Below are 14,646 nucleotides of genomic sequence, written 5' to 3' on the forward strand. Positions count from 1 at the left end.
ATCAGGTCATCTCCAATATAGGGCTTACCTATATAATAACAATAGCATATTACCCGAACTTGCTGTAACTTTAGGAGGAGCAGTTCTACCACTGAAACTGCCCAAAAGGGGAGCATCAAAAGAAGCACCATCATAAACAAATACATAGTCATAGGCACATTCAGTACCCATGCTACGAAATGTTAAGGAGATAAAGCGCTCTACACTACTGTTTGATTTTATCAACCATTCACAATGACTATCCTATAAACAATTTCATTATGATCAAGAAAATTTGTGGTAAAATTAAAAACCAACCTGGGTATAATTTGCCCCTATTGGTCCTGTACTAAGAACCCCTCTAGAAGCAGTTAAAACTCTTCTGCTACGATCACATGGTCCAGGTTGTGAATTAATTAATGTGCATGTTGTAATAACACTTAATAATAAACATAAGGGGCTATGCCCCTTCATTTTAATTTGACTTAAGATTATATCCTAAAAATTAAAAATAAATCTGCTCAAATATATTTTATAACACAACGTTTAAATAGTTCATAAATGTTTCTCTTCTCACCTTGAAAAATGTTAATTATTATTACCTTGACTCAACAACTATGAAATATATAATTTTTGAGATATTTTGAGGTATTCCACTAAATTCTATAAACTTGAGCATTGGCTTATTGTGTCCTGGTTAAACATGTCCATTAAATAAATCCGAAACTTTCTCAAAACTCAAACACTGAATGTATAATAATATTAAAAAATCCTGGCATTCGACCATTCTTTGAGCAAATTCGCGAAAATCAGTCTTTTAAAATGGAATGCATTTATTGCTTTTACCTTCACATTACGTGATAATCCTTAACTATACGGAAAATAATATTTTAATCCGAAAAAACCATATATTGTTTGTACTTTTCATAAACATTCCATACTTGACGTTTAAAAGGTATAATATTTTGACGTTTTAGTGAAGGTAGAAAGGAAGCATAAATAAAATTGACAACTTTATTTTGATATATTGTAATGGTCGTTGTTCAAAACAATTGTGTATTATTTGTTAAGAAGAAGAGGGCGGACATAACTAATCGCAACTTTATCTTCGTGATTCCTAATATTTAATTAATTATTAAAATCAGTGCATCTAAATATTTAGCAAAATGAGTGACGTTGATTATTATAAACATATTCAAGAAAATATAAAGGAATTGCTCTACGGGAATATCGGTATAAAAAATTGAGTACATTTTAACGATAATACATAATTAAATTTTTTTAGGTTTTCATAGATTAGAAAAAAATCTTATAGAAACCAAACAGAATAACTTTATAGAGCAAAATCAAAACCTTATAGTGGTTAGCTGTCATTTTTGTATTAAAATCCCATATGCTGGAGTACTTCATGACTATGAAATAATTTTTAATCCAGATAATTTTAATGAATTACCAGATTTCCATTTTAATTTTATGGAATTCTTGGATCTTGATATTAACTATATTACAGAAAATATACCAACCTGGGAGAATTGGGATTTAACAAATTCTAAATCACTTTTGAATATTTTAAATGAGTTTCATATTCTTTATAAAAAATATTTGGTGAGTACATAATAATAATGTAAAGCTCAACTCAATCAGATCAACTCTTCTAACTACTAGCTTAAAGTGATTAATCAAAATCCATATAGTCATATAAAAAAAGAATATAATGAATTGATGGAATTACTGCATATTACTGAAGATAAAATTGAAGTTTTACCTAGTGATAAGAACTGTATGGATCAAACAAACTCGGAGTATAGTAATGATGATATTTCTGCCTTTTTTTGTATTTGCCTGCCTATAGATTCCAATGCCCTACCTGAATATTACCAGGAAAAGTATGTTTTTAACCGTTATAATATGTAATAAATTATTTAATTGAATGTTTTAGTTGTGATGATATGTTAAATCCAGGTGATGATTTTGCAAAATTATGTATTGGTAAAAAAGGTAGTGATGGAAGAGCTGTGCATTTAAGTCTATCGCCAAGAATACAACAGTTTTTAGGATTTGTAGAATTGCCTAAGTTTGCACGTGATAATACAGTAAGCAAGTATGTATTGAGGGTAAAACATATTTTGGATGAAAAAATCCGAATTACTTCTGAACAAGTGAGATTATATGTTATGTATTACTCTGCCATATATAAGTTTTTGATTTTAGTATAAAAATAAGCATTTATTTGTATCAGCTTTAGTTGAAACATTTTCTAATGGAATAGTTGAATATGACACTAGAAAATTTTCAAACATTAAAGTACACTTCTTGTATGAGAACCTTGATGATTACAATTGTTTAGTATCAGTAACACTAGGTAACTTTTTCATACTGTTTAAATACTGAACTTTACAAATATCCACACAATGTTTTAAGATGGGAAACCAAAAGAGAGACCCAGAATTGAATTACAATCCCTTTATTGTCAGGTGGGACCCAGTTGTAATATTTCCACATTTTTCGCATATCAACCAGGTGCTTTAATTGAAGACAATCTGGCAAAAATCAAGAATTTTCTACAAATTGAAACATTCAGATTGAAGAACCATAAACACTAACAATTATCTAGGACTAATGCTTACTGTTCCCGATGTTAGAGAAAAGGTTATACTAGTTTACTCTTGTTAAGGTAAATTAATTTTGTTATGTATATATTTAATCTTCGATTCTTATATTTTTATAGGACAAAATAAAGCTGACATAAAAAATTAATATTTTTATTGTTACAAACACCTTACATAAAAATGTGACGTCATAACATTAAGTTAGATATAAAAATTAGTCTCACTTTACAGAAGATTTACGAGAATTCGATTTCTGAACTTTTAAAGCATAAATAACTAGGGCATGTAAAGGCACTTTCTCACGCAATCTGTTCCATTCTTGCTTAATGTCTTCATTAATTTTCAATTTATTTTGGGTATTTCCTCTATTTTTCTTTAGCCTGCATATAATCTTCTCTTTTAAACAGCTGTTTAAATTATTCTCAATAACCTCAGTGATCTCGTCCAAGTTTTGGGGTGACAGAACCTTTCTAATGTACTTCTGCACATATTCGATGGGCACTAAATCTTTTACTTTAACAATTTCAATCCAAAGAAGTTTATTCCATTTTTTGAATTTTCCATCGTCCAAAATACGACTTTCGTTACGTTTAATCACAGCTCGTGTGATTTTGCGAAGTATTCTGGACAATAATTTTTCTGAAGTAATAAGAATTAATATCAGTTGTTATATTTAACCGAACTTTTATTACCTAAATTATTTTCAAAATCACGAACACTGTGGGCAACTGAATCCTGATAACTTAATGTTCTGTATTTATGTTCTAAATATTGTAAATACTCCTCTCCTTTTATAGCCATAACTACAAATTAAAGTGAAAATATGCTGATATGTTAAAAAAACAATCACTTGGTGGTGCTAAATAATGGCACGTTATAATTCATAACGAAGAGACATACAGGAAATACATTTTCGTTGTTTTAATTTTACCCACAGCCTTTCAATAATTTTTGACATAAAACTTCAACAAAATAAAAAACAATTTAACATAAAACCAGAATTTCTAACTATTCAAATTTCTTAACTGCTAAACCAATCGACACATCTAGGAATGTCGAAAAAAGTATCGAAATATCGATAATCAATTGATTCTTATGCAACCATTTATACTGTATATAAATAAATAAATTTAATGTGCCCCTCTTTAAAATGTTTTTAACTATAGCTGGGAACTATCGACTTTTTAGTAATTAATTGTTACTATGCAGTTTTGGGTTAACTACTTTGTCCCACTGATTTGACTATTTTGTATTATCGACTGTTTCAATTCTAGACTTTCAGTTATTATTTTTTGACGTACTAATTTAATTCGAATGATTTTTGTCCACATTAGAATGCATACTTATAACACAAAAATTATTAAAATAAAGTAGCAATACGACTTATTCCCATAAAAACGGTCAGGTGCAAACAAAACCACTACGTCATATTCAAAATTGGAGCGTTTTATATGATTAGTACTTAATGATTTGAGTGATTTTTACTGTATGATTAGCTCGTGTTTCATCCAATATAACATCCATTAGAATTTTAGCAGCGAGTCTGTCATGTGACACTGAATAAATTCTTGATCTGATTACGTTCAAATTAAGTAGTAATATTTGTAGCAAAATAGAAACCCCCAACCTTAAAAATCTTCATGTGAGTTAAACTTAAATGTTTTTTTGTTCAATTTTAATGCCGCTGATTGACTATAGGATCAACGAGCTGTGATTCTTATGAAATATTCTCACATAAGAGACATCGAGTTGTATTTATCTGTACTTTTGTTTTAGTAGGGTCAATTATGCCTAAAATATAATTAATTATTATCTCATGTCTGTTTTGAATAATAGTGTTGTAATAGCTTTTTTGGCAATATTCATAAATCGATTATTTTTCTATTACTACTTACCTAAATTTTTTCTCCCATGATGTTTAAGAAATGTATTTTTCTTAATATGGGCGAACAAAAATATCGATATATCGATCGAAAAACATCGGCCGAAAATATCGATATTTTTTCGCCACCCAACTCGATTTCTAACCTAATATAAGTGGCGTTTGTGATTAAACTATTGTGTATAGGCTTGTATTAACCTTTTACTTAACGTATCATTTCTAATATTTTGTGAAAATAAGTTTAAGTAATGGCCACAAATACTTCACCCTCTGTGGATCTTAGTTCTTATCGAGATCAGCATTTTAAGGTAATATATTTTAGTTCAAAGTTATTAGTTGTTCTAATTATCTACTGTTTTAAGGGTACTAGAGCAGAACAGGATAAACTTCTAAGAGTATCATCTACATTATACGTGGGAAACTTGTCCTTTTATACCACAGAGGAACAGATATATGAATTATTTTCAAAATGTGGTGATATTAGACGTATAATAATGGGATTAGACAAATACAAAAAAACTCCTTGTGGTTTTTGCTTTGTAGAATATTATAATAGAGCAGATGCCGAGAATTGTTTAAGGTAAAGTTGTTTGTAGTTTTTGACATTTGCAAAATATTTAATTGATAATCGACTCGTCAAATAGGTATGTAAATGGTACTCGTCTAGATGATCGGATTGTTAGAACAGATTGGGATGCAGGATTTATTGAAGGTCGTCAATATGGTCGAGGAAAAACAGGCGGTCAAGTAAGTATAAGCATTATTGGTGTTGTAAGATTCAAACTTTTTTTCAATTGAAGGTGAGGGATGAATATAGGACAGATTATGATGCTGGAAGAGGGGGATATGGAAAAATCGTTCAGCAAAAGATGGGTACCGAAGTTCCAGCATTTTTAAGGTGACAAAAGAAAAATTAATTATGTAAGACACAATATTTCCAGATGTGGAAATTAATATGTCTAGCTTTACTGTTTAGTTGTTTAAAATATATGATGAGTATCAATATAATTTTAATTTATATTTTATTTATTTTCTATTTTCTAAAACCAAATAAAATACTTGTTAAAAGATGTGTTGTGTATACATTACAGCTAAATTTTTCGTATTTAAATTAGCTGTAGTATCTATCGCAGAAGACATGCTACGCTATACAATTGGACTTAATTTAATATAATTTGTATTCAAGGAAGATACATATTAATTAACACTAGTGTTTGAATTTCTACCATGATTTGTTGAGTCAATCTTTCGATCATGATAGAGAAAAGCATGAAGTATTGTTATAGTACTAAAACTTGTTTTGGCAATATTTTCAACTTAAAATCAGAAATATATTTGATTGATAATTAAAATAACATATTTTAAAACATGTCAAAATGTATGCAAACTATCAAGAACTAACACTCCATTGAGCCACACTACACCATTGAATATTATAAAAGGAGTATGAGTAAGATTATTTTCAGAATTGTAATAACTTCAGAGAAACACAATTTAGATTTAAGACATAATTCTCCACAAATTTACGTGACGTATGTACAAAACTTCGTTGATAGACTATATATATGATCTTTCTTTACTTTTATGCTACAAACAAATATGTTATAATAAACCTTAATATTTATCATTGCTTTAAAATGTTTACAAAATTTCTGTTAATAACTCACAATTTCCTATATGTTTCATTTATGTATTCATATAATATTTATCTTTTATCCATATTTTTCACCTAAAATATAGATTGAAAAACAAATAGACCTGGCTGATTAAAACTAGTGTATAGATATGTTCCAGTTATATTTTATATTAAAACAAATGACTGAACTAAAGTAGCTCGTATGCTTGGGTAGGTACTATTATTTTTCGTTTTAGAATATAAACAATTTTTTATAGTGTGGATGATAATAAAATTAACGTCAAACCATTTCGATAAATAATAATTTGATTCGGAATTTTACCTGGCTGTGACATTTATATACTTTATGGAATGTATAACTGTCATTTTTATTAATTTTTAATCAGTGAACAAAAATCAGTTGAGTAATTTAAGAAATAACTTTCTCATAATGACGGATGCGTCAGGAGCACTGGGAAAAATATTTTTTTTAGAATTATATGGAGAATGCGCTAAGATGAAATAGTAGCTTTTTAAAATAAACTTGTGTTTATAATTGTAAATATTTTGACGAAGATGATGCTATTAAAAGTAATCTATGTCATGTTTGCAATTAGTTTATATGCAGCCAAAACATTTCGAGTATATAAGCGGTTTTTGTGGTGTCAAAACGTAAACGTAAAAAACAGATGTCAAGGATACTCATTTATTGACGTAAATAAAAGGAAATATTTTCAGATACATATATATAATAATATAATGGTGAATGTGCTAGGATGAGATTTTAAGAAGCAATCATATTTATTAAATAGCCCAATTAATTACCAAAATTTTTAAACTTTTTCATCGGTTCAGAAACAATGTGTGTCAATAATTTTTCGTTTTAGAAGATGTTATTTTATAGTCCCTCAAGAATATAAACAGTTTTTTATTGCGTCGGTGGTCATAATAAAATAAACGTCAATCTATTTGGACAAATAATAATTTAATTCGGTACTTTTACGTGTCCGTGATTGGAAAATGACATAGACGCGTTTTTTTACGTTCGGGATTCTTGTTTTTCGACCGGCTTAAAGTCGGAATATCCCCACTGATATCCTTGTTTAGTAAAAAACATCTCTTCGGCATGCGTACGTATTACTCACGATCAAAAAGTAACCGGTATCCGACCGCTTTATCGGACAAAGAAAATCCAGCCCATCTGCGTACGCATCGACGCTAGATTTCGTGTGCGTCTGTGTGTGTGTGTGTGTGTGTACTTCCGTTTCAATGAACACTAGCGTACCAGGCGATAAAGGTTATTTTGCGTGATGTTTTTAACGTATTGTGAACCGAACTCGCCCTGTTGCTGTCGCCCACGTTCCCGCTCGGGCGGTTTCGGTCGTCGTCGGCAAGGACGCGTTTCATTGGTGTACGCGACACGTTGAAAGTAGGTTGTGACGTCACGCGGCGAGATTATAAATACATGTAACTGCGCGCGTTCTTCCACATAGTAGTGCAACCAGTCGTGGAGGGTATTACAGTGTGGACGATTGTTGTGAGAGCGACGTGTGACGATTTTACAAGTTATTTCACGGAACGATACGGTGCTCGCCATGGCTAGTGAAGCTCAGAGATTGATCGGAATCTCCCTGTCGAAGATCGCCCAGTCCCGATCGCACCGGGGCGGCATCAGCTTGCACCGGAACCTCCTGGTGGCCACCGTGCTACAGAAGGCGCGCTACATCTTCATGGAGGAGGCGTACAACATGCACTACCACGTGCCGGCCCCCGTGCAACAAGCTCCGGCCCGCGCAGAAGAGAACCTGGTCGCCCTGACCGCCGAGGAGGCCAGTCTTCCCGACGAGTTCCAGCAGCAGACTCCCCCGTCCGAGGACTCCCAGCAGCAGCAGCAGCAGTCCTGCGTCAAGTGCGCGGAGAACCAACAGGATAAGGAGAACCATCCCCCGACGAGCGCCGAACTGACCTACATCGACCTGGACAAGACATCGTCGAACGTGGTGCGCGGCGGCGGTGGTTCCTCGTTGAAGCGGCGACGTGCCGTGTCCGAATGGGAGACGGAGGAGGCGGTCCAGTCGATCCTGCCCAAGAAACTCCGGCAGGAGGACGAGGGTGCCAGCGACGACTCTGTCTTCCTCGACGACGCCACCATACTCTCGGACATCGTCAGCAAGGAAGTGGAGGAGGCGGAACGGTCGCAGGAGACGTCGCCCAGCTGCGGGTCCGCGATGGAGATCGACCGCATCACGTCTCTGGTGTCCATCTTCAGCTTCAGCATGACCGCGAGCGGCGGTGACAACGGCAAACTGAACAGGTCGATGTCGACGCCCGATCTGTGTTCGGCCCAGGCCAAGGACTGTCCGGACAGCCTGCAGCAGAGACCCTTTCTTGCCATGACCGTGTAGAAGTAGGTCCGGAGGAAGTTTCGGTTTTCGGCTCATCATCTCGTCCGGCTTTCGCCCCGCGAGGCCCCAACAACGAATTACAACGGTTCTTTCAGTGTGATACGGCGCGATGTTTTAGTCGCGGGGAACGAAACTAGCGAATCGAAAACGTTTCGGGGACGACGTCCCGTCGTCTCCCAATCATGTGATAGTGAGAAAATGTTAACTAGATTATTTGTATGGTTTTTTCCCTACGGATCGACCGTTAAGCGAAAGTGTGTGAGAACGCAGGGGTGAGCGGCCTTTATCGGGGCGGATTTTTCGAGAAACACATTCCACGTCCGTTCTCTGTAAGCAGGTAGCCAGGTCCCTATTGTCTTCCGACGAGGGTTGGAAAAGGGCACGCAGTCACACACACGGACAGACTTTTTTCTCCGTGAAGAAGGTGGCGGTTCCGTTTTAGGAGCCCGGCAGTTTTTATTCTTGTAAATAGAGGATTACATATTATATATTTAATTAATAAAAGAATACGGTAATAAAAATTTTAATATATCGTTTTGTGTTTTATTTCGACATTTTCTACTCTGTGTTTTTGTTGTTTTATTGAGTTTTGTGACCACCCGAGTTTTAGTTGTTTGAACACCTTTCATCGTCTACGTAAAAAGCCCGCCAAAATTTGTGTTTTAATAAACTTTTTTCAAAAGACAATGATGCAATAATAAAAAGATTTGTACTATTTATTTGAAGCATAGCTTTTCACGCACTTAAAATATTTTATAACATCCTGGAAGTTTTTAGAGCGGGAAAAATTGTGTAAAAATTACTGAGTTTGTGTTTTACTTAATTGTATTATGAGTGAAAAGTTACATCATCCGAAATCAGAAATGTATAACATTAAAAAAATGTCGATAAAATTCATAATATTAATTAATAGAATAAATGTCTGTATATTAAAATATGTATCTCAAGAAGTAACATTTTTTAAATGGTATTTAATTAAATCTAATTTCCATTAAGTCTCAATAATCGACAAGGTATTGATAATTTTAAATTAGTACACCACTGAAAATTATAACAAAGTAGCATAAGTAAGATAATATACGAATAAATCAATTTTATAATGCTATGCTACATGCTAAATATATATTAAAACAATTAACTAATTTATTTTTTACAATTTAAAAATGTATATTAAAGGCATGTATTTACAATCTTTAAATTAACTATTGATTATTAAAAACTTACGTTTATCAAGTAAATAATCAAAATAATTGATACAAAGTTCAAACAATAAAATATTGTATTGTCACATATCTTGTAACATTAATGCTTAAACATCTTAATATTTATCAATGCTTTCAAATGTTTACAAATTTACAGTTAATAATTCATAATTTCATTCATATTTGGTCATATGGGTTCCATCTATGTAAATTATGCAGTTAGTTTCATTTTGACTGCTGTACATTTTCATTCCTTCGTTTATCGATTCATATAGTCTTTATCTTTTATCCATATTTTTCACTTAGATTATATATTGAAAGCTGATTACAAGAATATTATTTACCTAAATTTTTAAATAAAATTGCATAGTTCTGGGCTTATTTATTCTAGGCTTTTATTTTTACTAGTTTCTACTTTGTCTTATGTCCCAAGTGGGAACTAACAACTCATCAACAAATGAAGAATTTAAATTCTATGAAGCTAATTTATAATCGTTAATATTGTTTGCAACATTCATTTTAACTCTTGATGGACAAAATAACGTATTTATTACCTGTAATATTCGGTGTTTTGTAGAGAAATATATTTACTAAAGAAACCTGACTGAGAAGCACTAAAATTTACAGAAAAATCGTAATAACCTTTAGAATTTCCTTTAGTACAATGATATATGTCTCCGGAGCCATATCAGTCCTTAAACAAGAACAATTTTTCTTAGCTGTTTTCTGTTCATCAGACATCAAATTGCATCAAAAACGAATTTCAAAATTCTAAATATCTTGTAAGCACAGAGGACAGACGAAACTATGTTGGGATGAATTCAATAGTCCACGACAAGAAATACTTTTTATTCAATTTCAGTGCTTCTTCACTGGCCGTACAACTTGAATCGTAACGCATCTGCCTAAAATTCCAAGAAACTAGGTAAAAGGTGCTTTAGGCTACTCAAGGCCAATGCCAACTCGTCTTTTTCTTTAATAAGCTATTAGAACACTAATTTCGTAAAACAACTTCACTGTATTATTCTGCGTTTACCCGAAACAAAATAAATTTTGTATCTGCAAAAAAATAAGAGTTTTGAATAACACAATTTAAGCTATTGTGTAAAAATTAAAACTAGAGTAGCAATAATGTCCGTCTGTGACGTCACGCTTTCGTCAATAACAACATAAACATAAAACACACCTAAAAATATTTGGAACAAGTGGTTTATTAATATCCTAATAAACAAAAAAGTTTAAAAACGGTTAAATCTCAACAAAGTCGGATCCTGTAGCTGTCTCCGAATTCGATAGTTTATTTTTATGTACTCTATATACTATATACTCTATAATATTTGACGTCTCATTTTATCCTTCGAATTTGTGGTTAAGTTTCAGTTGTTTTATTTATTGTTATCTGTCTATGTATATGAGTGCCTAAATATAATTTTCAGCAAAAATGTTAATGTTTTAACAGTTCATAATTATCGAGTTCTTTGTTCCTCACGTTTAAACTTACCAACACGGCGGATGCTAAGTTAGATGATTGATTCTAGCTCCGATCTTGGCCAGTTTCATTCTCTTCCAGCGATATGCTAGAGTTCACATATTTCTTTAGAAGAACTTTAGTATTTAACCGACTTCGAAAAAGGAGGAGGTTTTGTGTCCGGCTGTATATTTTTTTTAATGTATGTTCGCCGATTTCTCCGTCAATTATGGACTGATTTTCAAAATTTTAGTAGGGAAGGGGGGAGAGGTAAATCGAGAGAAATCTCAAATTTCAAAGGCTTAAAATGGTCACTTTGTAGTTGCTAAAATAAATAGGAGTATATATAGTAGAATATAAAATACGTGTAGTAGATAGGTAATAAGGTTTTTGTTAATTTTTATTTAGTTATTACAATGATTATTATGTACATATTTTATTTTCAAATATATTTTTTCTACTCAAAATATAAGTTTGATTATTTTTTAATTTTTAGTGAGTTCCTTATTTATTTTTTGAAGTCGGTTGAATTTTTTTGATAAAAATATTTTATTTCTATACACATTGTCCATTATGCTGCATCTAATGTAAATTAAAATGACCATATAATTTTAGAACAAATTAAAATATAAGTAAGTAATACTGTTTCTAATTAAATACGTAATTTTGAGGAAATATAATCAAATATATGAACTGTCTTTTCTTAATGCAAATCCTATTTTAAAATTATTAAATAAGTGATAAATGGTTCACACAAAGTTCGAATAATGTATAGAAATTCCAAAATGATGTTTACGACAGCGTGACATCACGTGTCTTTGAGATTGTCATTTGTCTTAATAGTTAGTTTTGTAGTTTTACCTTTATTAAAACAAACATAATTTAGAATCAAAGGATTTTCTGAATATCCGTGTTTTATATTAATATTGTCATCATGTCTATTGAATAAATTCAGTCAAACACTCTTCATCAGTATTTTACAAGCTAAACTGACGTAGGGAGATAAGGGATCATGATAAATTGAAAATTTAATGTCTACAATTACAAAAAAAAAAACTAAATAACTAAAAAAAATAATTCCTCGAAGTAACAGGAGTAGTAACTATAGTCAGTTTATCTAATAGTACATTTAAAAATATAGTGTTCAAGAAAGGAAATTGTTCTTTTATTCACGAATAGGCTGGGCTTGATTAGTTTGATTCTATTTACATAACCCTGACTGTATTTTGTAATTTGTATTTTGTGTTTTAAATAAAAATAGTTAAAATACTATATATATAGAAAATATTTTGTATTTCGAATTTTTCGAATACATGCGAGATAGTATTTTCTATTTTGTATTTTAATTAAAGCCAATCATATATCTTGTCCAGTTCTGATTCAGTGTTGTGTACTATGTTGGATGCTATTAGTACTTCCAAAGAGTGTTACTGCACCCCAATGAACTTTTTTTTTTGGCAAAATTATTTTTTTTTATTCAACATAATTCCTAATATAGTGCCTGAGTTTCGGCGATCACTTCTTCATTCGACGAAAATTTATTCCCAGCGAGCATTCTTTTGAGATCTGAGAACAGGAAATAATCGCTGAGGGCCAGATCTGGAGAATACGATGGATGAGCAAGCAATTCGAAGCCCAATTGATGGCCGATTTTCCTGGGGCAGTGTCCGGAAACTCGGCATCAAGCCAAGTTTTTGCCTCAACTGTATTTTTTCCCTTCAAAAAGTAATATTTTATCAACACGCGAAATTCCTTTTTATTCATTTTTTCACAATAACAAAAGTTGCTTCACTCAAAATGTTATAATTCACGAACTAAGGATCCGACAGCTGTCAAAATTATACACGCATCTTTTGAGGGTTACGGCTAACTAAAAAGTATATGGATTTTATTCTAGTAGCGCCATCTATTCTTTCAATTGACCTATTATGAGTGATAACAGGGAAGTGTGTAGAGTGACATACAGAGTAACGTTTATTACCATTATATCTGATTAATTGAAACATATATAGACTTTAGAGCAAGATTTATAATAAGATGCTTTACATGATGTAAGTAATTTTAATCACAAGTGGTAATAAATCGCTTAAATGTATATACTAGTACAAAATCTCTAATGTTGTTGATAAATGACGAAAGATGTTTTTGTTCGCGAATTTTGAAGAGGTAGTCCACACAAATCATTGAATGATATAAGAGATAAAATAAATTAGGTTTTACAGTTAAAAATCCATTAAAATATGATTATTCCGATACATGTTTGTCTATTGGTTGACGATTTTATGTAACAAAAACTATATGTTAGCCGTAACGCCTTGGAAGTAAAAGATAGCTATTATTACAGGATGTACGAACTAGAAGTTCAAAGATTTCTTATTGTTCTATTGTTGTTTCAGTTCTCATCCTTAGTTGACTCATGCATTAAACCAAGTATTGCCAACGGTCGGCGTGGACCAATCAGAATGGTCGCTAAAATTAACTTTGGTTAGGGTAAGAATTGTTCCTTGTTTTTTTTTATGTTGTCTTTTCTTCGATGAATGATTAAAGGTTATTGCTATACTATGCTCTTTGATCAGATGCGGGTAACTTATAGAATATTAATGAGGTTTTGATAATGTTCAATGCTAAGCTACAGAATTTTGTTTAGTATTATGTTACTTGGATAATTAAAGTTGCAATAGTAACTGTATAATATAATGACATTAATAGAGCTACTAATTGAAATAGAAACGGAAAAGAGGGACTCGAAATGGCCAACGGAGATTTGATAAGTCGAGGCAAGACATTTGTCCATAAAACCTTGTCATTGAATTTGCTAATGAGCGATTGTGAAATAGTTTTGGTCACAACAAGTGCGTTTTGTATTTTTGCGAAGTATTGTTTTTTTTGCGTAGAATCATAATAAGGACTCCTGGTAACTCGTCTATTAGTGACAGAACGTGTCTGAAATATTTCCAGAGGCTCAATCAAAACTTCAAACTTTTTAGTTAGATTTCCTCGTAGTTAGTAACATAACATCCAACTATATGGAAGTTCAAGATCACGTATCAAGGATTCTGACACTGAGTGAAAGTATGAAAAGAAAAGAACGAATAAAATCCAACGTTAACACAAAAAGAACATAATAGAAAGGATATGCTAAAGAATTTAATGCCCCTTAAGACAGTCGAACAATAAAATGTTGAAGCAGATAGATTCGGTGTATATATTGGCTTCTTGGAATAATACTCCAGAAATTAAGAGTACAATTAAAGGAATTAATCACCCGAAAAAAATCAAAGAAATCGTAGCTGAAAAATGAAAGCTACGAAAGAAATGGCAACAAAATAGAACGTTTTCTTTTATTAATCTCCTAGAACGTCAACACTCTGCTTGTGAGCAATAAGTATTATTATATGATTTCTGTTATATAATATAACTATCCTGACATGTAGAAGATTACTTCAGTACTTCAGTGATTTACTGTACAACTTATTACTATAACTT

At 32.0% G+C, this 14,646-nt stretch overlaps 5 protein-coding genes across 11 annotated transcripts in view; 3 read left to right on the plus strand and 2 right to left on the minus strand.

Moving 5' to 3' along the window:
* Megf8 (Multiple EGF like domains 8) overlaps positions 1-14,646 on the minus strand; it is a 221,635-nt gene that overhangs the window by 21,727 nt on the left and 185,262 nt on the right. For 2 of the 4 annotated variants that reach the window (XM_076415080.1, XM_076415079.1), the window contains exons 1-3: positions 582-957; positions 298-477; positions 29-243 (exon numbers count right to left, since the gene is read on the minus strand). The exons of the other annotated variants lie outside the window; for them this stretch is intronic. In XM_076415080.1, the coding sequence (XP_076271195.1) occupies positions 29-243; positions 298-453 (371 nt within the window). In that variant the 5' untranslated portion in view covers positions 454-477; positions 582-957. Of the gene's footprint in view, positions 1-28; positions 244-297; positions 478-581; positions 958-14,646 lie in introns of those variants that run through there. 4 annotated transcript variants of the gene reach the window in all.
* Positions 937-2,736, plus strand: LOC143203004 (BRISC and BRCA1-A complex member 2). 2 transcript variants are annotated; one of them, XR_013007268.1, is made up of 7 exons: positions 940-1,212; positions 1,265-1,584; positions 1,645-1,865; positions 1,919-2,138; positions 2,191-2,341; positions 2,401-2,653; positions 2,708-2,736. XR_013007268.1 is itself a non-coding variant. In XM_076415085.1 (6 exons), the coding sequence occupies exons 1-6, from the start codon at positions 1,146-1,148 to the stop codon at positions 2,580-2,582; spliced, it is 1,161 nt and encodes a 386-aa protein (XP_076271200.1). In that variant the 5' UTR covers positions 937-1,145; the 3' UTR covers positions 2,583-2,736. The 2 variants fall into 2 exon arrangements, 1 of the variants encoding a protein (XP_076271200.1); XM_076415085.1 differs by having other exon boundaries at positions 937-1,212; positions 2,401-2,736.
* LOC143203005 (uncharacterized) lies at positions 2,728-4,151 on the minus strand. Of its 2 annotated transcripts, none has more exons than XM_076415087.1 (3): positions 4,074-4,151; positions 3,281-3,391; positions 2,728-3,227 (listed from the first exon to the last, which is right to left on the minus strand). In XM_076415087.1, exons 2-3 carry the CDS (start codon positions 3,387-3,389, stop codon positions 2,809-2,811), a joined length of 528 nt encoding a protein of 175 aa, XP_076271202.1. In that variant the 5' UTR covers positions 3,390-3,391; positions 4,074-4,151; the 3' UTR covers positions 2,728-2,808. The 2 variants fall into 2 exon arrangements, with proteins under 2 accessions (XP_076271202.1, XP_076271201.1); XM_076415086.1 differs by lacking the exon at positions 4,074-4,151 and adding an exon at positions 3,489-3,656.
* Positions 4,173-5,490, plus strand: Cbp20 (cap binding protein 20). Of its 2 annotated transcripts, XM_076415090.1 has the most exons (5): positions 4,173-4,230; positions 4,711-4,778; positions 4,833-5,050; positions 5,115-5,217; positions 5,271-5,490. In XM_076415090.1, exons 2-5 carry the CDS (start codon positions 4,719-4,721, stop codon positions 5,370-5,372), a joined length of 483 nt encoding a protein of 160 aa, XP_076271205.1. In that variant the 5' UTR covers positions 4,173-4,230; positions 4,711-4,718; the 3' UTR covers positions 5,373-5,490. The 2 variants fall into 2 exon arrangements, with proteins under 2 accessions (XP_076271205.1, XP_076271204.1); XM_076415089.1 differs by lacking the exon at positions 4,173-4,230 and having other exon boundaries at positions 4,618-4,778.
* Positions 7,362-9,023, plus strand: LOC143203113 (uncharacterized). The gene has a single exon (XM_076415250.1). It carries the CDS (start codon positions 7,681-7,683, stop codon positions 8,488-8,490), a length of 810 nt encoding a protein of 269 aa, XP_076271365.1. The 5' UTR covers positions 7,362-7,680; the 3' UTR covers positions 8,491-9,023.

Source organism: Rhynchophorus ferrugineus, unplaced genomic scaffold, assembly GCF_030347505.1.
Source record: "Rhynchophorus ferrugineus isolate W39M unplaced genomic scaffold, kcgeb_rfMv2 rfM9, whole genome shotgun sequence".
Taxonomy (NCBI): Eukaryota; Metazoa; Arthropoda; class Insecta; order Coleoptera; family Curculionidae; genus Rhynchophorus; species Rhynchophorus ferrugineus.

Excerpts from the sequence above, each read along its gene's own strand:
- LOC143203005 (XM_076415086.1), bottom strand. The coding sequence starts at position 3,546 with ATGTCAAAAATTATTGAAAGGCTGTGGGTAAAATTAAAACAACGAAAA. Across the intron at positions 3,392-3,488 it reads ACAACGAAAATGTATTTCCT|TTATGGCTATAAAAGGAGAG; the intron begins GTATGTCTCTTC and ends TTTAATTTGTAG. Across the intron at positions 3,228-3,280 it reads TGATTTTGAAAATAATTTAG|AAAAATTATTGTCCAGAATA; the intron begins GTAATAAAAGTT and ends TTATTACTTCAG.
- Cbp20 (XM_076415090.1), top strand. The coding sequence starts at position 4,719 with ATGGCCACAAATACTTCACCCTCTGTGGATCTTAGTTCTTATCGAGAT. Across the intron at positions 4,779-4,832 it reads ATCGAGATCAGCATTTTAAG|GGTACTAGAGCAGAACAGGA; the intron begins GTAATATATTTT and ends TACTGTTTTAAG. Across the intron at positions 5,218-5,270 it reads GAGGAAAAACAGGCGGTCAA|GTGAGGGATGAATATAGGAC; the intron begins GTAAGTATAAGC and ends TTTCAATTGAAG.
- LOC143203004 (XM_076415085.1), top strand. The coding sequence starts at position 1,146 with ATGAGTGACGTTGATTATTATAAACATATTCAAGAAAATATAAAGGAA. Across the intron at positions 1,213-1,264 it reads ATTGCTCTACGGGAATATCG|GTTTTCATAGATTAGAAAAA; the intron begins GTATAAAAAATT and ends AAATTTTTTTAG. Across the intron at positions 1,866-1,918 it reads CCTGAATATTACCAGGAAAA|TTGTGATGATATGTTAAATC; the intron begins GTATGTTTTTAA and ends TGAATGTTTTAG.
- LOC143203113 (XM_076415250.1), top strand. The coding sequence starts at position 7,681 with ATGGCTAGTGAAGCTCAGAGATTGATCGGAATCTCCCTGTCGAAGATC.